The following is a 24,113-nucleotide window of genomic DNA, read 5'->3' as shown; positions in this document are numbered from 1 at the left end:
CAAATCTCCAGATTCGGCATCAAATCAGCATTGAATCTTCAGATTTGGATTCAGCCAAATCTAATCAGGGACAGTGATCCGAATCACCTAATTGAATCACTGGCCCTGATTCGGACCAAATCCAAATTAAATAGGGCTCACTTCGCACACCCCTACTGCATGGGGCTTCATCAACACAAATTATATGTTCATTGTCAGTAGCTTTTCCATATGTAAATGGCAACTCACCTTCATTGCAGATCCTACTGACCACACCTTTAACCTGGTTTTTGGAAACTGCTTTAACTTAAAATTTGCAATATTTATTCAAAAAATATAGGGAAAATTCTCTAATTAAATCTGTTGGAGATAGCTACATTCTGAAAATAAATTGATTAAAATGAATCCAGATTTTTAACATTTTTTCCTCTAAGGCTAAATCTTGTGCTGTTCAGAGAGGACTGACTCTGACTTGTAAATCTAGAGTAACCCTTACTGTAGTCCTCAGAGTTAGTGGGGTAAATCCTGTAAGAGCAAGATTAGAAATAGACACTAAATCTTATTAACCTGAGCACTCGTTGCCTTGCACTTTGTCACCATTTGCTCCCCTGCAACATGCATGTGAAAAAGTCAAGATGGTGGTATCTTTAATGTGATTTTCACTCACTTTGCACTGACATGACAAACAACAGAAGGTACAGAGAATCAGGCTCATTATTTTTATCACACAAAAAAATTATGTTTCTTCTAAATTGCCAACCTTAACTCTGATCACTTAGTGAGTAATGTTCTTTTGGCAGTAATCTTAAACTATAAACACAACACAAGAGCCTCCTGAAAAGAACCACAGCAATTATATGCAAGCATGTTGATCAGCTTCAATGGCAAATGCAGGTAGCGTTTTACTCGGTGGGCATGTCTACACGAGATGCTACATTGCTGTGGTGATGAGCTACATCACAGTAGCAATGAGCTATGTTGCTGTAGTGATGAGCTATGTCGCTGTAGCTTGTTCCTACTGCGCACTAGCATCGGAAAAGACTCATGCAGCACCAGGACTGCCGTTACTGTGCAGTCATTGAGTACTTGCTTAATCAAGTACTAAATGACTGCAGAGTAACAACTGCACAGTCTGGCGCACATGTAGACGCACTCAGTATTTACTTTTTAGAACAGAATATGTAGCCAGGACTTTTCTCAAGAAGCAGCTGTTCAAAACAGTGCTGCAATATGTTTTTTAAAGTACAAGACATTTACATCTTGTTTGCTATTTTGAACTGCAAAAAAGCAAAACATTACATTCCAATGGTTCTTTTTTATTGCTCCAGGATGCAATACTCTGTATTTTAATATGCAGCTTGTTTAATACCTAGCATATGATAATATAAGAAACTGCTTCTGCCAGTCAATGAATATTCATCTTAAAACAATGGTTCATTTTCTTAAGTTATACAGTAGGTAAAACTTAAATCTTTTATGCATGATGCCCCTGATTCTTTTTAGTTCCTCTGCATGTGCTCCCCAGGAATGGCTGTAGCAGCCTCTCCCTGCATACCTGAAAAAAAGCAGGTTAGCTTGCCAGCATATCCCCTGGCATTTGTTAGGAGGGGAGTTGCTGTCTGAGATGTAGGCAGCCTTTCTTTCCCCTTGCAGTCCAAGGGCACTTATACAGTAGTATGCTAAACCATGGCCATGTCTGAGTAGTATGACAAAAGGCTGCTTTCCTTTGTTTAGTCTGATTCTAGAAAAGCTCAGAAGACAGGCCCTAGTGGTTGATTCTCCTCCTTACATTCCCATGGGGACGTGAAGGGATTTGGGAACTTGTCTGGCTTTGAGGATGAAGAGCTGGAACAATGACTCCTTAGTTCAGTGATCTCTGTTCCATTCTTTATTGGATGGTCATCTGCACGACCACATATAGTTTGGTTTCAGGATGGTGTTCATCCATCATTTTAATTAGGTGAGACTTAGGTCTCAGCATGGAGAGCATACAGCTGACCCTTCAGCTGAAAAAATGCAGTATGTCAGCTTATACCATGACTAGCTTTTTATCCTTAACCTGAGGGATCCCTTCCTAATAACAAGATTATCCAAGATGTTATACTGCATTTCTGAACCTAAATAAATTGAAACAACTGATTGGCTTTTATTATTACTTTCGGGAGATGCATGTGTGCCTCTCCTGTCTTTCAATGTGTTCTGTGCATGCTGCATTCTTATCTTCTGTTAGGTTTTCTTTTAAACAGCTCAGTCTCTGGCAGTATTGGTAAGGATTTACTATGTGAGTGTCAGATTATTAAATGAAAAGGTTAATATTAAGATAGTTAAGTGTTAATATATATTTACTTCATTGCTTGTCTTATTGCACTTTCTATATAAGTCTCTTATAAAGGAAACTTTTATTATAATAAGAGACATGTATGTCTTGTATGTGATGACATTTTGTGTTAGAATATGGAAAATATTATACTCTATATTAGAAACATCTATTTAAAACTATGTGATACTTTATGCAGAAGTTATTAGGTAGACCTGTTTTGTTTTGTTTTTTCCTCAAGGACTGAAAACAACTGAATTCAAAGCAGACCTCTTTTTTTCCATCGGTATTGGTGAGGTGTTTCACCTGTCTCCTTTGGTGGCTCATCTCCTCCTGTTTTGTCTCTGAATCCATTATTACTACGTTCTACGTATAAGACAATAGAACAGCTCCCTTTTGTAAATGGACATTACTCTGCCTATCTTTCCTCTTGCTTTGTCTGCAGGCGAGCTGATACGGATGGCTTCTCCCGTCCAGACAGTCCACCACTATTTCTTGATATGTGATTTGTTCTATGTTGCCTGCCAGTTGTGTTTTGCTTCCTGGTTTGTGTGTTAACCCTTTCTGCTTTTCTAGAATGATGTAAACACTGTCTTCTTTTTTTTTTAATAAGAAACAAGTGCTCTGCTTCTCTCTGAATTTTGCTCTGTATGTAAATGCCCTCATTCATTTGAGCCAAAACATCTGCCATTGGCTTTGTAGAATGTAAATGATTGCTGGTGTTGACCTTTGTGCACTGTGAATGGATTCCTGAAACCTCAATCATTACTGAAGGTCTCATACACCTGCTGTAAAATGTTATACTGCATTTCTGAACCTAAATAAATTGAAACAACTGATTGGCTTTTATTATTACTTTCGGGAGATGCATGTGTGCCTCTCCTGTCTTTCAATGTGTTCTGTGCATGCTGCATTCTTATCTTCTGTTAGGTTTTCTTTTAAACAGCTCAGTCTCTGGCAGTATTGGTAAGGATTTACTATGTGAGTGTCAGAGTTTTGATTATTAGGCAGGGGTGGTATGTTTCTGGCTCTGACATAGGACAGCAGATTTCACCTTAAGTCTAATTTGATGCTGTTCCAGTGGAATGGACCACTGCTGGGCTGTCCTGCTAGGAATTTGGGGTAACTTTTTCCAGCAGGCCTTTGGAGGGTGTTGCTTAATACCTCATTAAATACAGCTCCTGTGAACTTTCTAGCTGAGCAGAGGGTCAGTGTGAATTCTCAAGAGTGCAACTGGCCTAAATTGGTATGGTTGCAAACTCTGCCCAGGGTGATTATGTATGTGCAGATGAATAGAAACATTCATCTGAGTTCCCATATTCCTTTTCTGAGTTAGTGACAGCTGACTAACTGAACTTGGTACCCAGAGGAGAATAAATGGTTTCTACTGCATAACAAATAGTAAAAGCGCAAATCTTCCTAGAGTCTGGGCTTAAGTCCCTGAAACTTTGGCTTTCCTGGGCAAATGGGGCACCCACAGTGGCACTTTGATAGGTGAAACAGGAAAAACCAAAGATGGGATGAGCACAGCAGCAATAAGCATATAATCTCCTCATCAGAATTTACAGTAAGTTTGCCATAATCATTGCGGGCATTTTTTGAGTAGCTTTAATGGACTGGGGCAATCTTTGTTTTCACACAAACCTTGTACCTCTCATTAGAAGTTTGTCTCATGCCTCTGGTCTAGCTGTCATACACTAAGTGTCCCAGAGTGAGAACTCACTTCCACACAAGCTGACAAGCTGGTACATTAGTGCTGTAGGCTTCTCATCATGGTGGTCAACTCATCTCTCCAGCTCCAAATGGCAAAGAGATCCAGCATGTTGCCACTGCTTGCCATGTATCATGCTGTAATAGTCTGATTGCTCTTCCTTTGCCCAGCCTTGGCATCTCCCATTTGAGGTGTCTCCCTATAACAGAAGGATAGCAGTTTTTATCATAATACCCTTCCCTTTTACAAAACAGAAACTTCCTGCTTTACAAAGGTCTTCGGGCAGCCTGAGCAAAACTTACCTTCAAAAGAGAGCCCACTCCAGCAGTACTGAACAGAAGTTAGCGTCCAGCATGGTAATCCATGTAATTTTGTAATTGTAGTGAAACCTTTTCCCAGAATATAACTTACTGCAAGAAAATTAAGGACACTTCTAGGGCTGCTGATGTTGCATTTGTCCTGGGAGATATCATTTCACCTCAGGATATCATTCAGATATCAATGCCTGTTGTCCTGGGACATACCCTAAAAACGTTCGTGGGATAAGAAGTGCTAACAGTTTGCCCCAGGACATCACAAAATATGTCTGAACAGTTATCCCAGGATTATGTTATTAAATCAATGACAGGAAAATGGTGGTGCATTCAGAGCCTCACTAAACCCTAATTGGAAGGGCAGTGTGTAAAGACACCACCAGTCCCAGGACTTTTTTGTTCTGGGGCAAACACACACACGCGACTTGTCTCGGGACAAATGCAACATCATTTGTTCCTAGTTTATGCAGCAATCACTATGACCCTAGTTTGTTTGTCCTTATTCCAGAGGATGTGGTACCCCAGTGACAAAAGTGGGGGCTTTATTGATAACAGCTGATGCCAGTATTTCAACCAATAGTCTTGCTTCCCTTCCCCTCCACCCTCCCCCAGTGCACATCCTCTCCCTTTTTCCCTTAACCAACTTTATTCTGGTAGTTTGGGATATGGGCCATTTTAATGTATCTTAATCTTTTTTACTTAATTCTCCACCACCCTTCCCCATGAATGTTGGGTTCTTTTTTGTCTTTTATTTAGGCGGCCTCCTCCAGCAGTTCCAGGAAGATCATCCTAACACAAACATTTCATCTCCTTTGTATTAAGCACAAGCCTTTTGGATAAATGCTGTTAATTTGCACTAGTCTGTTTGTAAATGGAAGATGTTATTTGCAATTGTCAATAAGAAACCTGAATGTAAAGTAAAATAAAAATTCTGTTTGTAAAGTAAGGTTCAGTGCACACTTTTTCTATGGAACCATTTTCTTCTTCCATCAAAAGCCCCTGTGAACAATTTTTGGACTGTGTTGAAGCCCTGCCATCTAAAATAAAGAGGACAGGATATGCTGCTGGGATTCCATCAAAACTTCTTGGAGATATCCCGAGGTCCCTTCCAGCCCTAATGTCTATGAAGTCTATGAAATCTATGATATCATACACTATGAGACTGTAGTGCACCAGAATGCAAAAATATATCTTTATATGTTTGTATGCTTCATAAAAAGAAGAGACTGGCAGCTAATCACGGGTTGCAACAGAACCTAATGCAATAAAATCACAAGGGACAGAATTATTACAATCTTTTCTCTGATGATCCTGTACTATGATGATCAACAAACGAGAATTTTTCCAACCTTTTTTTTAACTCAGTCCCTGGCCCACCAGTGGACTCTTTGGGTGTGTACAGACATTCAGGAATGTTAGGGGGAGGTTAGATCAAGTTAAAAATGCTCCCCCCCACAGTAAAATGTAAATCAGGATGGGGGGGGCAAGCAGGGAATGTTAGGGGGAGGTTAGATCAAGTTAAAATGCCCCCCCTAATAAAAGGTAAGTCAGGATGGGCGGTGGTCAGGCAGGGTCCATGGGAGGGTCAGGGGGCAGATGGGGTCCACAAGGAGGTCAAGGAAGGGGGGGTTAGTGGGGTTTGTGACAGAACTGGGGGGGGCAGGCAGCATCCACAGGAGGGACTGGGGAATTGGTGGGTAGGCAGGGTCTGTGGGGGGTGTTGCTGGAGTTCAGGAGCATTTGGTAGGATCAGGGAGCAATCTCCCCCACCCCCCATGACCAGAGGCTATTTTTAGCCCCTGGGGCCAGGGAGGAAATGGGGAAAGTGCAGCTTTACAGCTAGTGCTGGGCTGGCAGCTGGCCTTTCCTGGCCCCAAGGCTGTGGTAGGAGCTGTACAGAAGTTTGGGACACTTAGATCAATCTAAAAATGGCCAGCCCAATCTAAGACAGGTGTATGTTAGAAGCAGGGTTAACTTAGATCAGGTCAACCATTTTTAGACCAATGTAACTGTCTTGAACTTCTGTACAGTTCATACTTAGATTCACCTAACTAGTGTAACATCTGTATTTGGGTGAACTAAGTTAGATCTGGTGGCCATTTTTAGCATAATCTAACCTCCCCCTAACCTTCCCTGAATGCCTTTGTGAATGGATCAATCGTTCAATGCATTTATCTGTGGGCTTTTTAATATGTCTTGCTCCATGGCAAGTAAGAAATAAAATGTGGATCTTCATGAAAAGAGCCTGTGCTTCTCTTCATTGCCAAAAGGCTGCTCAGTTTAGCGAGGAGTTAAAATGTAACCTGAAAGAGACATTAAAGAAACTATCTAGAGAAGGGAAATCTGATGTTTCTATTTATTTTTTTTTCAAATAGAACAACAGGATGACATCTCACAAAATGAATATGCAAACAATGTGTGACTGATTGTGCACAAGTAATAGCTACAGACCAGAAGTGAACTGAGGACACAGAGGTATTGTCTGAGAGATGCAAATACAACATTTATTAAGAGAACAAAAATAATGATGTGATAATGAACCAAAAAGCAATCTACATTTTCAGTCCTGCAAAAGCTGCGTGTTAAAGTACAAACAACCTAGACTAAGATTTTTCTCACCAGAATAGACAAGGCTCTCATGGCCACCACTTTGCCTCCTGGTGTGATTATTCAGACCTGCTCTGGGCTGGACCTGATGACAGAGGCTTCAGGACATTAGGAACTAGGTGAGGCTTGTTTTTACTAGAGCTCCTGTCTTTGCCATCTCTAATGGAACTGTACTGATAGTAACAGTGAGAAACTTTTGCTGAAATGCCCTAATGTAAACTAGGCTGGGGAATAAAGCAGGGTTTTCGTCCTCTGGATTAGTTCAGAAAATAGCCTAAATACCCTGTGTGTACACAACAAACTCATTCACTGTAGCTGAGACCAGTTCTGGTCAAGGTGCTGAACCAGGCTTTGTCTTGCCTGAGCTAGTTTGAAGGGTCTGGTCCTTGTCCACACTGGGCTTAATTCCCTAGTTTGCTTGCTGCATGCAAAACTGTGCCTTGCTTCACCTGCTTCTGTAGAGTTCCTATAACAGTAACCTGTTCTAATCCAGTGCTGAGACCTTTTGCTGCCTGAGAGCTGCTAATTATCCCTCTGCCTTCTCAATTATTTTCAGGTCTTGTGTTAGCCCAAATGACAAAAAACTGTAGGGAGTGAGTAGGTGTAAACTCAGTGAGGGTGATTTGTTGCTGTTCCGCCCACCTCAGCTCCAGCCCTTTAAAAAAAAAAAAAAAAATTCCCCTACTCACCAACGCCTGCCAGGCAGGGGGCAATTCCTGCTGCCCCGCACTGCATGGGGGGGGTCTGCACAAAGCCCTGAGGCCGCTGCAGGAGTGGTGAGTCCCAGGGCTTTGTTCTGGTGTTTTTTTTCTTACAGGGCTGGGAGCTGGGGTGGGTGGGGCACCCATGGGGGGGCTGGGAGAGTGGGCAGGGGCTGGGAGGCTTGTAACAGAGCCCCCCACGCAGCGTAGGGCAGTGGGGATTGCCCCCCTGCCTGGCAGCACCCAGTGAGTAGGGTTTTTTTTAAAACAACTGGGAGCTGGGGTGGGCGGGGCAGCCGTGGTGGGGGCTGGGAGAGTGGGCAGGGGATGAGGCCTGGCAGGGGTCCCCCCCATGGTCCCCTCCCTGCTCCTCTGCCCCCCCCCCGGTGACCCATCCCCTACTTACTCAGAGTCCAAGTCCAGCTCCCTGCCTGAATCTTTTTTCCAAAGATCTGGAGAGCTTCAAATTGATTCGGATCTTTTAATTGGACTCCTGATTCGATTCGGATTCGGAGATGCGGCCACTGAATTGGGCCAAATCTCCTCTGAATCAAATCAGCACTTGAAACTTCACACAGCCCTACTAAACACAAGAAGGCCTCAGGAAGAAAGCCAAACCAAATGTGTGCCCCACGGGATCTGCAATGGCAGTAATGCAGGAAGCAGAAATGGGGGAGCAGAGGTGACAGTTTGGTTCTTCCCTACCTGGTAGCTACCCTATTAACTCCTCCCAGCTGGGGGTTTCTTCTGGGTACCACTCCTTGCTTTACCCTGCTTCAACTGCCCCTGCCCTTCCTATTGGTATTCCAGCCCCAGCACTGGGATCTGTGCCAGCTTTCACTAACTTGCGGTATCACCTTTGAGGAAGTGGCTTAATCTGCCTCTGTCGGTTTACCCATCCATAAAGCATTGTAGTGTAAGCGTTGTAAATACATGAAAAAGGCAAATAAAGGCCAGACTATAAAGCTGTCCTCAGGTGACTATTTCTGACCCAGGCCGACTTTAGATCCATAGTCCTTTACCAGTTGGTTTTCTTGTCACTTAACTCATACACAGACCGAGGAACAGCATCAGCTATGAGAATCAGAGACGTATGAGGAAATTCTACCTTGAGCAGTTTGAAAGCATAAAAAGCAAACTCGCTCATCATCGAGAGAGAGAGAGAGAGTGACCCTGATCTGCAATCAGTCACTCATGTGGGAGGCATGTACCCCGCTGATTGCAAATGGTCACTGTTGTGTTTAAATGTGCTTTTTTTCTTTGCTTTTTTTTTTGTATCATTCCCAGTGCAGGCTAGAAGGATGGCTGGTTGCATAGATGAAGATTCCAGGCAGCACATTGTAATGATTTCCCCTGATGAGCAAGGATTATCCCTAACCGGTTTAGAATTACTGACAAGTTGGGCTTGATTCAAATCAAATGAGAATGTCCCATTTAAAGTACTTGAGTCCAGTGGAGATTGAAACCACAATTTAAAATGAAGAAACTGCACCTGCAGAATACTATTTAACTCCTTCCTTGTTACTGTTGGGTTGGGGGTTTTTTGTCAGCTTGCAAAGTTTTACATTTGTTTTAGGCTAGAAGGGAACCTTATCAATGCATCTACATCACAAAAGCCAAAGAGTTCCACTGAGTTACTGTTTGCCTTGTCAATGTCAGCAAAACATGAAGTCAATATTATGTGTAATTATGCACAGTTATATTCTGCCTATCCTTAGACGTTTTTGGAAACCCCAGTGCAATAGGTAGCTAAACTAGCGAGAGGCAGGACTGTTCATCCAGCCCAAGCCTCCAACCTGTGTTAGAACTACAACCCAAGAGATGCAGAAGACACTAATGAAGGTAAAAAAGCTTTCTCCAGATCATTGCCTCATGTCCCCTTTAGTGATTTCATGGTGTTAGAATTGTAGAAAATGAGGGTTGGAAGGGACCTCGGGAGGACATCTAGTGCAACCCGTTGCTCAAAGCAGGACTATCCTCACTAGATCATTCCAGTCAGGGCTTTGTTGAGCCGACCTTTAAAAACCTCCAAGGATGGAAATTCCACCACCACCTCTATAGGTAACTTGTTCCAGTGCTTCACCATCCTCCTAGTGAGAGAGATTTTCCTAATATCTAACCTAAGCCTCCCTTGCTGGAACTTGAGACCGTTGCTCCTTGTTCTGTCACCACTGAGAACAGTCCAGCTCCATCCTCTTTCTAACCGCTCTTTCGATAGTTAGAGGACACTATCAAATCCCCTCAGTCTTCTCTTCAGCAGACTAAATAAGCCCAGTTCCTTCAGCTTCTCCTCAGAAGTCATGTGCCCAGAACCATTTTTGTTGCCCTCCACTGGACCCTCTCAAACTTGTCTGCATCTATAGTGGGGGGCTCAAAACTGGACCCAGTACTCCAGATGTGGCCTCACGAGTGCAGAATAGAGGGGAATAGTTACTTCCCTTGATCTGCTGGCAACGCTTCTACTAATGCAACCCAGTATGAAGTTAGCCTTTTTGGCAACAAAGGCACACTGTTGACTCATATTTAGCTTGTTGTGCACCCCCAGGCCCTTTTCTGTGGAGCTGCTGCTTAGCTGGTTGGTCCCAAGCCAGTTCTTTAACACCATACATGCACTAATTGGAGAAGTGATACCGGGACACTTACCATGCAGCAGATTCTTGCATTGTGTAACCTCGCAACACAATACCAGGCCCATTTAGCAATTTTTTAGGTTTGATATCTTTTTGACATAGGCACACACAATTGCTTTCTACCTCTGTTCACAACCATAATCTTGAGACTCAAGTTTTCTATAAGCCATAAGGTCCAGCATTGTTGCTAAGAAACAAGGCTTCAGGGAATTTTATTGCATTGTGGTATAAAATTAGGTGGACTGGCTGACCTGGTGCTGTCTCAATGGTGGTAGCTCCATATCCATTTTTTCAGGACTATTAATCAGACTGAATTTGCTCTGTCAATTTACATTACAAAGAATTTATCCCAGTCACTGCAATCAACTGGTGCCACCACCTGTTCTGTCTCGCCATCTATTGTACACTCATCACTGTCACATCTGAGTGCTTTTGTGCAAATTGCTATACAGATGTTGCATGTCAACCATCTAAATGTTGCAAAGATATCACCTCTGCCCCAAGAGTTTTGTCTGCCTATGCCTTTAGACCAATACGGCAACAACCAGTATCCCTGAAACATGGAAAATCTCGTAATTGGCCATTTTGAAATGAAAACTTCACAACTGAACAAGAATGAAGTAAAATTCAACACCCTGCCTCCCATCTGACACCTCCAGGTAACCAGCCTGCTTCAGCCTTTGTGCTTAATTTGCATACTTGCAAAGCAGCTTTTTTAAAGGACTTTTCCACCCGGGGGAATCTACCATCTCGCAGTTCCCCTATGCAATATTAAGTTTCTTACCAACCTAGAAAATGTTACAATCTTTGAATTCTCCTTTGCCTGAAGAAGGGTGTTGGGGCCCAAAAGCTTGCAAAGAAAGAATTTTTTGCTACTATTTAGTTGGTCTAATACAAGATACTGCCTTTACCTCAAGAGTTTTGTCTGCATAAGTGTTGCAGAGGCTCTTTTGCATGTTCTAATAATTGAGGTATCACTTCAAAAGTAGACTTGTCCCTATATGTATTGCTGTTTCTGTTTGCTAGGTCAGTTCTTCAGCAAATTGAAGGGGCAGCCATTCTATTTTGAGCTGGACCTATCGTAATGGACTACTTTTCATAGATTTCATAGACATTTGGGCTGGAAGGAGCCCGGAGGCTCATCGAGTCCAGCCCCCCACCCCAGGGGCAGGAAGTCAGCAGGGATCATAGGATCCCACCAAAATAAGCATCCAAATATATCTTGAAGGCATTCAAAGTGGGTGCTTGGACCGCCTCAGGTGGCAGTCTGTCCCAAACCTTGGGGGCTCGGACAGTGAAGAAGTTCTTTCTTATGTCCAGCCTGAACTGGTCACAGTGGAGTTTGTGACTGTTCAATCTTGTCATCCCTTGGGGCGCTCTGGTGAACAAATGTTCCCCCAGATCCTGATGAGCACCCCTGATAAACTTATAGGTGGCCACCAGATCACCCCTGAGCCTGCGCTCTTCCAGGCTGAAGAGTCCCATGGCTCTCAGCCTCTCATCATAAGGTCTGTTTTCCTTATGTTTTCCTCTGATCACGTGCGTGGCTCTCCTCTGCGCCCTCTCAGACCTGTTATGGTCTGGGTGGTAATGATGCAGTTCTTAAAGCTGGTTCATTTAATCTCCTTCCTAATACTTCCAGGCAAGCAGGTAATTCTTGCTTCAAAAGTCCTGTTTACTGCAATACACTTTTTTCCACAGCCTGAAAACCCTGGTGTGACACCTATTTGGATCAGCTCTTGAGCAAAGGAATGAATTAACTTTGCTGCCAAATCCTCAATATTGTACCTGGCCTTACAGCCTGGTCCATGATACAGATGAAACCATGCCAGAAATTCAGTTCAATGAAGAATTACAGCTTCAGCTTATAATGCAGTTATAAGGAAGAAAATCTTACTCACATTTGCCAAGGAAACGTACTAGAGCTCTGCTACCAAAAAATGTTAATTAAACTTTGTGGTGATTAACAGAGCTTCAACCAAAAGCAGATGCGGATCTTGCATCTGAAATCCAGTATGCTTTTTTAAGTGACCTGAATCAGGGAAAACTGTTATTTACCTGCTCAGCTTCGAATGAAATGAATGTTAACACTTTCCTATAGGCAGATTCCTTGCTTCTACTTTGAATGGAAGTACTATGATGTCACTAGTCCAAATCATCATGGGACATTTCAAACAAGCCAGGAGAACAGCTCTTTTGGAAATCTACTCATACGTAAATAATGGGAAATACAACTGAAACATCTCCTGATTACTAATTAGGTATGTCTGGCAAGCTTGCTGCTGCTTTGAGGATGGGATGGGAGTTCTTGATCTTTAGTGGTTTCTCTTCAATTAAAAACAGAAAACTGAGATGCAACCATCACCGTGACAACATTTAGAGCTTGGCAGGTGACATAACCTCCATAAAGAACCGGAGGTGTTAGGAACTCCAGAGTCAACTTACTCATTTCCTACAAGTCACGAGGAATGCGCTACACATGCTGAGATGACACTTGAGTTCTAACATGATATTGTTTGTTTAATAAAATGTCCCCCCGGGCCAGATTAGCAGAAGGACAAAGGAGGTGGTATCAGAATTCTTCTTTCATAGGATCTTTTCTCATTCCAATCTTCTAATAAACTTTCTCTGGGACAACACATCATTCTTCAAAAGTCCCTTGTTTGTACCTTACTTAAAAGCAGGCGGCGATTCTGAGAGGTCTCCTAAAAGCAATCTGTGACCATGTCCCACAGCACATGGGTTAGTCTTCTCAGCACACAGGTTCCCAGCTCTTTCTTTCTACCTGACAGTATGAACAAAAGGGACGCCTTGTTTTTCTAGCTCTGCTGGCTGTAACAAGCCACAGGTGCCTCATGAAAACATAAGAGAAAAATGTTCTTGTTGCAGCTAGAACGTTCTCACAACGAGGCGTTTCTGTGCTCTGCAGCGGTCAGATTCCAGAATCCCCGACGGCAGGATTTTTATTATTAGTGATGCTGCGCGCCTGAAAGGCTTTCTGAAGCCGTGTGCAGAGTCAGCAGCAAGGAGTGGGAGAGGAAAAGCAAACGGCTTTTCACTTAGAAGCCCATCACATGTGATTGGAAGTCATTTCTGCAGAGGAATTCCATCCTGCCATTTTTATTCATCTTTCAGAGCCCAAAAGCGTTTGTACAAGGGAGATTTTTATGAAGGTGGTATCTTAGAATCTGATCAAAGGCCTCTGAAGTCAGTTAAAAGACCCCTGTTGAGTCCCTGGGCTTTGGATCAGACACACGGTTTAGCTTTTCTTCCTGTTGCTTATTCCTCATCTAAATTTACTGGCATGATCCCGTATCTCATTGAAATTAGTGACAAAACACCCATTGGCTTTGACAGCAGTACAGCCCATGTGGATCTGATTCAGTCAGTTAATACTTTTCCTATTCATTTTGTTGATGCAAACAATAGACTATGATTTCAGACAAGGGATAAGCAGCTCCTGGACTGCCGGTGTGCAAAGGTCCTATTTCCACAGCTAGTGGAAAGTGTCCCACTGAAGAGTATGAGGAGGGGTATTCTAGGAAAGGAAGCTCAGCTCAGCAATATTGCCTCCCAGTGAAATGTTTTTGTGTGTGCAATGCAGGTGTGGGCTTTCTTCAGAGTAAGGCTAAGGCCAAGGCTTAGGCCTTACTCTGAAGAAAGCCCACACCTCCACTGCACACAATGAAGGCACTTGGGTACCCACAAGCTGTGCTGCTTCACTTTTAGACATTAGGTCCCTAGAAGGAAATCCAAAACCAAGAGTTAGGTCTCCAAACTCCCTGTACAGCACAGGGTAGGGATGAGGTGCCTCAGAAGCATGATCCCAAAAGCATATATGCTGGGCAGGGAGTGGCCTAGAGCTAGCTAAGAAGAAACACTAAGTCCAAGAGTGTGTTCCTTTTCCTCTCCAAAGCTTAGGTGCCTGAGAGGGACTTCAGGCCAGAACCACTGTCCACACTGGATCCGCAGTCAATACCTGCTCTCTGAGAGTAAGTAGCTCTACTGGTTCTTTGACAAATGAAGGAGGAATCATTGATTTATTTTTTGGAAGATGGGCTGGGGACAGCTGCAGGCAGCCCTCTAAAGGATAGCTTAGTGGTTAGAGCACTTCCAGAAAGTGGCAAATCAGAAGTCTAGGCCCTCCTCAACATAAAGGGATTCAAACCCACAGGTCTTACCCTCTAAGGAGGTGTTGATACTACCAAGCTAGAGAACAGGCTAAGTGGAAGCATCCTTCTTCTGTCCTGTTGCAGCTGTGCTACAATGCCAAGAGGAATAAAAGGACTGTGGGACCAGGAAGGAAGTACAGCAAGACCCTGATACTGTGTGGCACAGTGTTTGGGCATTCAGAAGGGAAGGAAGAGTCTGGAGTTTTGGTCCCGGACTCCTATGGTTATTTCTCTGTTTTACCCAGTGACCTCCATGTGACATTCATAAACAGTTCTTCACGTGGAAACTGGAAGCCAGACTCTCTTCTGGGTGAGCGTCCTAACATCACAGTTCAAAATAATTCTGCCAGCTAGAATGAGAGACAACGCTCACAAACTGGAGCTCCAGTGAGAGGGAATAGCAGATGATTTGGGGGTGATGAAAAGGCTTTCTAGCAAGAATCAAAATGGTTACCTCAAATCAGGGCTAAGTAGTAGGGCTGTGCAAAATTTCACCGGCTGTTTCGACTGGTTTCGAGGTGGAAACAGCAAAATGGAAATGAAACGAAGGGCTTTGAAACAGCCTTGAAATGAAATGAGGGCAGTTGAAACATTATGAAAGTTTCAAATTTCAAAGCTGAAGCTCGGCTGGCCTGCAGGGAAACAGAAAGTAAGGAGAGGGAGGGGGAGAGGGGGAAAGGACTGCTGTCATATTGACTGTGTAGCTGGCCTGTGACTGTCATCCTTCCCCGAGGTCCCTTGCAGTCCCAATGCTCGGGGGGAGGGATGGAGTACACAAACGGTCACACATGTCATGAGGTTTGCTTGTCAGCAGCTTGAGGTGCAGTTTTGCAGAAACCAATGCGCCTATCTCCTTGAAAGCTGGCAGGCTTTGTGGCCTCAGCAGGGGCCACCCCCATGCAGTTTTTACCTTGCTGTGCCCTAACACACAGACGTGACACAAGTTTTGTTTTCAAGACTTTGAGGTGCATTTTCCCAGAAACCTCTGCACCTATCTCCTTGAAACATGGCAGGCTTCATGGCCTCAGAAGGGGCTACCATCCCTGAAAGTTTCATCCAAATCAGGCAAGAAGAGACAAAGTTATAGGCAGTTTAATTCTTCCCCATTATAGCCTATGGGCAAAACGTCAAAACAGTGAAACCATTGCAACAAAACAAAACGGAACAGCAGTTTGGAAAGAAAACAAACCTTGAAACGAAACACTGTCCCATCGAAACAGGAGTCAAAATGAAGCGGTGCTGTTTAGCACAGCCCTACTAAGTAGGCCTGCTCGTCACCTTGAAAACTGGGTGGGTTATAGAAAAACTATTTTAGAGCTGTTTGTTTTGAAACATCAGGGTCATTTTTTGTGACCACATAGACTTGTTTCTTATGGAGTTAAGAGTCTTCTGAGTAACTTAGTGACTGTGGGAGTTTCTCACGAGGCACTAAACAAATGTCATCATTCACTCTGAGATGGGGAACGTTCTGGATAGTGTTTATACCCGTCGGCTCACCACCACAGTTCATCCCACTGAATGCTCCTGCACTGTTTGTTCTAGGGAAACAGAACAAAGGCTCTGCTCTGCACAGCCATACCTCTCAAACCAACATTTTGATTCATAAAATGAAAAATGTGGGTGTTCCATATGTCTTGAAAAAAACTCTGAAGACATCCTGTGTCGTCTTGGGAAATGATGGACATCTCATTACTTTCCACTGGCAGGTGTTTAGGGTCTGTTTGTGTTATCTTACGAACAAGGGATTTTTAGCTATCCAAAGGTAAATCCCAACCTCTGAAACATAGTATCTGGGTATCTCCCAGGTAAAATTCAGAGCACCAGCAGGCTTCCTAGTGGACCCCATGAAAGTATTGGCATTCCTGCCTTGTCAGAGCACACGATCTGCTTAAGATGCTTTATCTTTGCATTACAGCCTTCTGTTTGGGAGGCAGAAGGAAAAATGGAAACATCAGCATTTAACCCCTTTTTTCATTTCTGGAATTGCTCATATACCAAAGCAAGGTATGCAGGGTTCCTACAGCAACATAGAAATATGGTGGGCTCTGAAGATGCAGCAGGCTGGCAGTGAAGCAGCAGGCTGAAAAACAGCACAAAGGGGAAAGACAAGTGAAGGACAGCCTTTTGGCCAAATACATCTGAGCAAGAATTCCTTCTGTGAATCTCTTAACTGCTCTTGCATGCTGGACCAAGACGTTGCTAATAGCCAAGCAAAATGGAGACAGTTTAGATTCTCAGATTTCAGCTGAAAGTCTCTATATGCCACAACCAGCAGGGATCCCTTTACATCTACCTCGGGAGAAGGAAGGGGAGAAATAACCCTGTTGGGATTTGACCCTGTGGTTCCAGCAAGTCTGGGCATTGCAAATCTGGGGCTTAAACTACTAAGCTGTACCCTCTGGGTGGAGATAATATAATATATACACACAGAGACGGGTGTTTTCTTTCCCCCTTGCTTGTATTTGCTGGGGATATTGGCTTCCTAAAGAGGCTTTGTGCTCTTCAGGAATCTGTGTAGCATAGTTCTGCCCGAGCAGCAGTTCACTGTACTGTTATACACAGGGGATAGTGAGCCATGGTGAGGAACAGATGGAATTAGCACTTAGGGAAAAAGATAGAGATCATAGCAGAAGAACTGCTCTGGAACAGTCTGCGCTGCCTCTGGCCTGACTTGTGTGTCAGGAGCCCCCTCTGCTGACTGTCGGATACATTACTGTCTTCCCTGAATTCCTACCCGCTTCCTACTACCAAGTGGTACAGATAGTTTTCCTTTGCACAAACCCCACCTCCACGCAACTAACTCTCAGGACTGGTTTTGTTGCTATTGTTGTTGCATTGGTAGTGGCGCCTTTATGCAGCACTCTGGCTGTGTGGCCAGAGAGCTAAGAAAGCTTATACGAAGGCAGCTAGTGCCATTCACTTCTTGCCTGCTCTGCTCCACCAACATGCTATTCTTCACTCTCTTTTCTTATCTTCTCAGGCACTTCTCTTCCTGCTTTCCTGCCTGCTGTCACCCACAGGTGCATTCCCTTCCTTTCCCAGTGAGCAGGGGCTCACCCTCTCTCCGCTTAGATTCTTCCTCTGCTCCTTTGTTCAATCAGTCCCAATAACCTTAAATCACATCAGTGGATGTGCCATCATTGCCAAGAGTAGCAAACTTTGGTTAAACTTTTCCCACCATTACTAGTGTGGCAGGGTCACTGCTTTTGCCCAGCAAGTCTGGCTTGGAGAAGGACACTTTGGATGATTGGTGGAACATTGGAGGGGTGGGGGTGAGGAGCCCTGGATCTGATTGAAGACCACACTTTGCAGGTCTGGCAGACTTCAGGGGCAGGGCCTCCAATGTAGGTAAAAGCAATAGTTTAACCCTGCTAGCAGCAGCCACAGCAGCCTTGGCATAGATAAGGTAGTGGTGCCCATTGCCTGGTTTTGAGCTCCCTGCCACAGTAGTGGTAGACGTGGTCTGACGGGGGTCAGATGACATGGTAGTTAAAATGTTGGCCCGGACTCTTCTCAACCGCATCAAGGCAGCTTGAGCCTGCATCCTCAGTAGAGGGTTGGATGGAGCGGTGTGCAGACCAGCACACAGAGCTGGCCCTGGGAGCAGCTTGAGACTGCTCAGGTTAGCCCTGGAATAAACTGGATAACCAGAGCCCCACAGTGCAGCCTGGCCGAAAGGTTAGCCCTAGCGTAAGCCAGACAACCAGAGCCCTGCAGTGTGGCCCAGCCAAAGAACTAAAAGAGCCCCAGAGCCTAGAGCAGGGCCTGGGAAAGGGGAGGCCTAGGCATAAGGCTAGGTAAACTCAGCCAGTAGCAACTAGCTTCCCCCGACACAAGAGCTGGAAGAACCCGTGGTGCCCAAAGCAGGACACAGGGCCAGGAGGGGAGGTCTCGGAGGGACGCAGACAATGCTGGTTAGGCCTCTGATTGAGCGCAGGGCTCTGAGGCCCAGTTGGCAGCTCCTCGAAGAAAACTGTAAGGTGCTGGTGGAGTTGGGTCCCACAGAGGAGGCACTCCTGAAATAAGGCAACCCCTGCCCTGCCCTGCCCTGCCCTGCCCTGCCCCAAGGGAAGCCCCGGGTGGAAGTTTCCCTCCCAGCTAGACCCATAGAAGGGAAAGCGTCCCTTGCTAGTTGAGATCCAGGGGTAAACGCGCCTTATATCGTGTAGAACTGTGCCTCATATTTTGTATAATTATAATCATAATTATGAATATGTTATACAAAAATGTTATGGAATTGGGTTAGTTTGGTATAATGGGTTTTTGGATTACTATTTTGTAAATATTTATCTGTATACCTTTGGTGATGTTAAAAGATATTGTTAAGAATATTTTGGAAAGTTTTCTTTTGTTACCTACTTTATATATATATATATAAAGGGACCCACGCTCAAATCACCAGTGTCCCTCTCACAGCACTGTTGTCTGCCTCATCTATCTCTTCCAACTGAGGATGGGCACACCGATAGTTTAACTCTGCCAGCAGCAGCCACAGCAGCCTTGGCATAGATAAGGTAGTGGTGGCCATTGACTGGTTTTGAGCTTCTTGCCATGGTAGTGGTAAATGTGGTCTGAGGGGTGTGAGATTATATGGTAGTTACAATGTTGGCCTGGACTCTTCTCAACACCAGTGGTCCCCTCATTACTACTGAGCTCTGCAACTGAGCTAGTAATAACAAGAGTGATGCACATATTTTCAACAGGATCTTGGACAAAAGTTGTCAGCACAAAGCAATTTCTTTTATTCTGACCTACATGATACTTTGTTATAAGGGTATAAGTCACCCACCCTTTTTCCTGAAATTTCATCACTCAAGATGTCTCCAAGGCCAAAGTCTGTCGTGTTGGTGGCAGCTGTGGTATCCTGCCTGTCCTTCCAAACAGCAAAGTCTGCCTTCCAAGCACCAAGGATGAGCCTACATGAGGAACCTGGAGAGGTCTTCTTTAATTTCAGCTTCATCCCAGGGTCCATGGATGTTGTCTTTGAACAACTGGAGCCTGATAAGGTAGTAAGGGCACAGGCAGGAAATGGAGACCAGCAGGAGGGTGAAGAGAACAGCACCAACACTGGAGATGGTCAGCAACCCAGTCAGTGCAGACAAGGCAAAGACCACAGTGACCATTATATAGCAGCGGGGTGTCTGCGCCTTCAGCTTCTTCTGCAGCATGGGCCACAGGGCAAAGATCTGGATGGCAAAGGTGACCATGACAAAGGCATGCAGGGAACGAGGCAGCCGGGAGGCCAGGCACACAGAGGCAAAGATGGCCATGTTCAGGGACAGCGTGCTGGAGACAATGGCTGCATTGGCTCCATAGTCAAAGAAGATCAGATGGCCGAGGAGCATGAAGACTGACATGGCATAAATGGTGTCTGTGCTGATTGACTCTGTCAGAGTCTTCAGCACTGGGGAGAAGCCGTAGGTGAAAGCCACAAACACCAGGGTGCTCTTCAGGTCCGCCCACCATGTCCGCCTATTCTCCTTCCTTCCTGCCCCTGAGTCGATTGCATCAAACAGGATGTAGCCAATCAGAGAAGAGACCAGGCCTGCCCCAAACAGCCACTGTACACTCAACAGCCCATCGTCCATGTACCACCAGGTGACAATGAAGACGCAGACGCTGCACAGTTGCTGTACTACCGCCCCAGACTCGAACACCACTGCCCAGTACTGGTACTGCCGGGCATGGATATTCTTCCGCAACTCCTCCAGGAAGCGCTGGTCCACGTAGTTATCTGGGAAGGGCTGCCTCTCATACAGCACCTTCTGCCAGTGTCTCGCAGGGTTCACTTCCATCTGAGCACAGCCCATTCTTCCAACAAACCCTGGCAGCTTGAGCTGAGGTCCCCTTACACAGCTCTGGGAGAGCCACGTGCATGGAAGGGCTGGTTCTCTAGGAGCATGCAGAGAGATGACTTCCCAATGTCCCCTTTCTCTGACAGAGGCTTATCACAGTGCTGCAAGTCAGGCAGGGACCGAGACTCACTTTCTCACTCGTAGCAGGCTGAGAAGGACTCCTAGAAGACAAACACACAATGCTGAGAAATGCAAATCAGAAATCGCAGGACCTGAACTCCACTTTCAAGTCTCCTGCTTCCCTCAGGGCCTTGACCTTATATAGGAGAAGTTACTGCACAGCTATGACTACAGCGAACAATCAGTTGCCGTAGCTTCTCCCCAGATCCTGGAGCATCAGCATCTTTTGGGGCTTTCTCTGGTAAGGTGGCAGCTGGTCCGAGCAGGGCACTCGGTGGCAGTATTCCTGAGCTCTGCAACATTTCTGGCCTCTGAGTCCCTGCAGCCTTGACTGAATCCCTTTAATCTCTCTGAGCAGAACGAATACCGAGTGAGGCTCCTGGGCCATTACTGTCCAGAGAATTACATAAGAGCTCTCAGTTTTAATTCAGCACTGCTGCTGAGCAACTTGCCAAAGTCACGCACCAAGGGGTAAGGAACTGGGGTGTGCAGGGAGGAAGTCAGCTATGGGGATCCCTGCCTGGAACTCACTGAAGCACTGGGCCCAAAACCATGGCCTAGCTCCCAGAAGCAGAGCCCATCCCTGCTCAGGGAAAGCCTGAGTGACTATCGACCTTGCTTTGCAACATGCTTCTAGGAATCACCTGCTCTGAACCCTGACAGAACAAGGGACACGGATTAAATGCTCATCTCTATGCTGAGACCAGCCTGCTCTTGGCCTAGAGATAAGTACATCAAGGGACTGCCAGCTCCCACATCAGCCACAATCTCAACTGCTAGGGAGGTGACAGAGGGAACAGACACTGGATGCAGTGCCTGGACGGCTCTGCAGGTGACGCATGTATGTGTGCATGTGTGTGACAGGGACAGCCAGACGGAGCATCTACAGGGCTGCCAGCAAAGGGTATGACACTAAGGACGTTTCCTTTCTTGCTGCACCCCAGGACTTCAGAAGCGGGCTGGCACTGAGCCCCAAGCATGTTGGCATGCTGCAAGCAGGCATCAGGGCACAGGTCTCAAGCCCACAGCCATTTACTGAAGTCTCCAGGGTATTCTGTGAAGGGGAGGGAAAGCCCCTGGGGACCTCCCAGGCCCAGTCCTCGGGCAGGACTGCCGAGCAGGGCAGCTGGTGGCCCCTGCCGGGATTCAGCGGGTCTCTGGGCAGCAGGGCTGTCCTACTCCTATTGTACAGTGCTGACACGCTCCCAGGTCTTCGGGACTCGAGCGCAGATGCCAGCCCTGCTGCACCCCCCAAAAGCCAGTAGGATACAGAGGTGCCCAGATGCATTGTGCCAGGGGGAAGGGAGGGATGCAGCGGGGAATACCTACCTGCAGGCCTCAGCCCCTGCTCCCTGCTCCCGGCTGCAAAGACACTTCCTGGTTTGCGCAGCTCTGCTAAAGAAGCCAAAACAAGGAGCTGCCCAATGCAGCTTGGGAGCAGCAGGAGCTTTTCAAAATGCATGGGTGCCATCTGCTGGCTTCCAGTATTACTGCCTCCTCATTGATTCATAGATGCTGGGGTGGGAAGGGACCTCAGTAGGTCATCGAGTCCAACCCCTGCCCTGGGCAGGAAAGAGTGCTGCGCTGGGGGTCGGACAGGCAGAAGAGCCCAGCAAGGCTGGCAGGTGCATGCCTCTGCAGGCAGGGTCTGACACAGGCATGGGCAAACTGGAGGGCTGCCCAGGGCCCAGACAGGAAGGGGGCCCAAAGATGGTAAAAATAATAATGATTATTATTATCATTATCTCTGGCAAAGGGGGCCCAATAATAAAAGGTTGCCCAGGGCCACCAGGAGTCTAGATACGGTGCTGCCTGCAGGGGCTGAGAGAGGGACAGGATAGAGTCATGAACAGGGCAATCCCCAGGCAGAAGGTTTTGCTGCAAGGGTTGCCAGACTGGGGAGGGGAGGGCTGGAGAAGGAGGAATCACTGAACACATTGCAGGGCAGGAGATGGTGCTGCTGATCCTGCAGGCAGTCACAGCCTGCTCCAGCCCCCAGCACCAGCCTGAACCAGAGCAGAGCTGGCCTGGCAAAATGCTCTTCCCCCTGTTAGAAATGCACAGCTTGCATCTTGCTCCTGATAAGAAAGAAATACTGTCCAAGGCTCCTCTCCCCCATCCTCCTTAAACTTTCTCATACTGATTACAGAGACTGGAATTTAGCTGCAATGGGAAAGGCAGTGCCTCGGGTTACTAATCTGTCTAAATTGTATGAAGTGAGACAGGGAAAAGAAGAGGATCCCTCAGCCTTCCTCGGGAGGCTGTAGGAGGCGTTCCGCAGGTTTTTGGACCTAGATCAACACATGGTAAATCTTATGTTTATTGGTCAATCTGCTGCTGATATTCGTAGGAAGCTACAGAAAACTGAGGGAGGTCCTGGGAAACCGATTTCAGAGCTGGTGGAAATTGCATATAAGGTATATGGGAATCGTAGGCAAGCGCAGGAGCGCAAGGAGGATAAAAAGGCTCAGCAACAGATGGCAGCGCTGGCAGCTGCTATAACTGGAGGTAACCCTGGAAAGGCTGGGATACAGAAAGGAAAAGGAGGAAGAGTAGGAGCAGACGTTTGTGCTTACTGCAGAGAGAAAGGACTCTGGAAGAGGGAATGCCCAAAGTTGAAGGAGAAGAGAGAGGGTGAACCAAGGGGTCACCTCATGCGGGCCGAGGAAAAGGGTGAGAACACAGAATGAAGGGGACAGGGATCTAAGACCACTACCCTTCGGGTTGGAGCCCGAGAAGATCCCATGGTAACCATTAGGGTTGGTGGCAGAGACTTTGAAGCCTTGGTTGATACTGGGGCTACATTTTCAATGATTCCAGAAAACTCCCCTGCGCAGGAACTAGTGAACAGCCTATTCTTGTGGAAGGAATTGAGGGAACACAATCCTGACTCCCCGTTTGTAAGCCACTCCTCACCAAAGTGGGGGACCATTTGCTTGAGCACTCCTTTATATATTCTCCAAGTTGCCCGGTTGCGTTACTTGGACGAGACCTACTCACAAAATTGCAAGCTGAGATATTTTTCAGAGACGACCAGATGGTGGTCCAGCTACCTGTCAAGCAGAGCTCGAACTATCAGATGGCTCTCCTGGAGGACCGACGCCCTGTAGTAAGTTCTGAAGATCACATGACTGGAGTAGACCCCTCGGTATGGGCTGATGGAACCCCTGCGCGAGCTAAGTCAGTCTCCCCGGTAAGGATCATACTCAAGGATGGGGAGGGGCCCGTTCGGGTAAAGCAGTATCCACGGAGCCGAGCGGCCAGAGTTGGACTCAAGCCATTAATAGAGAAATACAAGAAGTACAGATGGCTAGTGGAAGGGTCCTCACCATATAATACCCCCATTCTTGGAGTACCGAAGGCAGATGGGGTCTCATATAGACTGGTCAAAGACCTGCGAGCAGTAAATAAGAAGGTTCTTTCAGACCACCCTGTAGTCCCGAACCCACACACGATTTTAGCACAAGTAGTGGGGGAAGCTGAAATATTCTCAGTGCTAGATTTGAAAGATGCTTTCTTCTCCATTCCCCTTCACCGAGAAAGTCAAAAATTGTTTGCTTTTGAGTGGGAGGATCCAGATACCTTCCATAAAGCCCAGCTCATGTGGACAGTTCTCCCACAAGGATTCATAACAGCCCCCCATATTTTTGGACTTGCCCTTCAGAAGGACTTGGAGGAGTGGAAGGGATCACACCCCGCAGTGACTC

At 46.0% G+C, this 24,113-nt stretch overlaps 2 protein-coding genes across 10 annotated transcripts in view; one reads left to right on the top strand and one right to left on the bottom strand.

Annotated features, from left to right (window-relative positions):
* Positions 1 to 24,113, top strand: part of DNM3 (dynamin 3) — a 366,866-nt gene that overhangs the window by 338,037 nt on the left and 4,716 nt on the right. For 2 of the 9 annotated variants that reach the window (XM_090049997.1, XM_090049994.1), the window contains one exon: positions 5,078 to 5,918. The exons of 3 other annotated variants lie outside the window; for them this stretch is intronic. In XM_090049997.1, the coding sequence (XP_089906123.1) occupies positions 5,078 to 5,114 (37 nt within the window). In that variant the 3' untranslated portion in view covers positions 5,115 to 5,918. Of the gene's footprint in view, positions 1 to 2,537; positions 5,919 to 24,113 lie in introns of those variants that run through there. 4 more of the 9 variants (XM_090049996.1, XM_090049993.1, XM_090049998.1 and 1 more) reach the window with 2 other exon arrangements.
* PIGC (phosphatidylinositol glycan anchor biosynthesis class C) lies at positions 19,137 to 21,805 on the bottom strand. Its single transcript, XM_090050000.1, has 2 exons — positions 21,736 to 21,805; positions 19,137 to 20,447 (listed from the first exon to the last, which is right to left on the bottom strand). Exon 2 carries the CDS (start codon positions 20,239 to 20,241, stop codon positions 19,348 to 19,350), a length of 894 nt encoding a protein of 297 aa, XP_089906126.1. The 5' UTR covers positions 20,242 to 20,447; positions 21,736 to 21,805; the 3' UTR covers positions 19,137 to 19,347.

This window comes from Crocodylus siamensis, chromosome 5, assembly GCF_052110815.1.
Source record: "Crocodylus siamensis isolate JL-2025a chromosome 5, ASM5211081v1, whole genome shotgun sequence".
Classification (NCBI taxonomy): domain Eukaryota; kingdom Metazoa; phylum Chordata; order Crocodylia; family Crocodylidae; genus Crocodylus; species Crocodylus siamensis.
The sequence above is the reverse complement of the archived record's forward strand: the minus strand, read 5'-3'. Positions and strand labels throughout refer to the sequence as shown.

Bases quoted from the DNA above. Each gene is read 5' to 3' on its own strand.
- PIGC (XM_090050000.1), bottom strand. From the start codon at position 20,241: ATGGGCTGTGCTCAGATGGAAGTGAACCCTGCGAGACACTGGCAGAAG.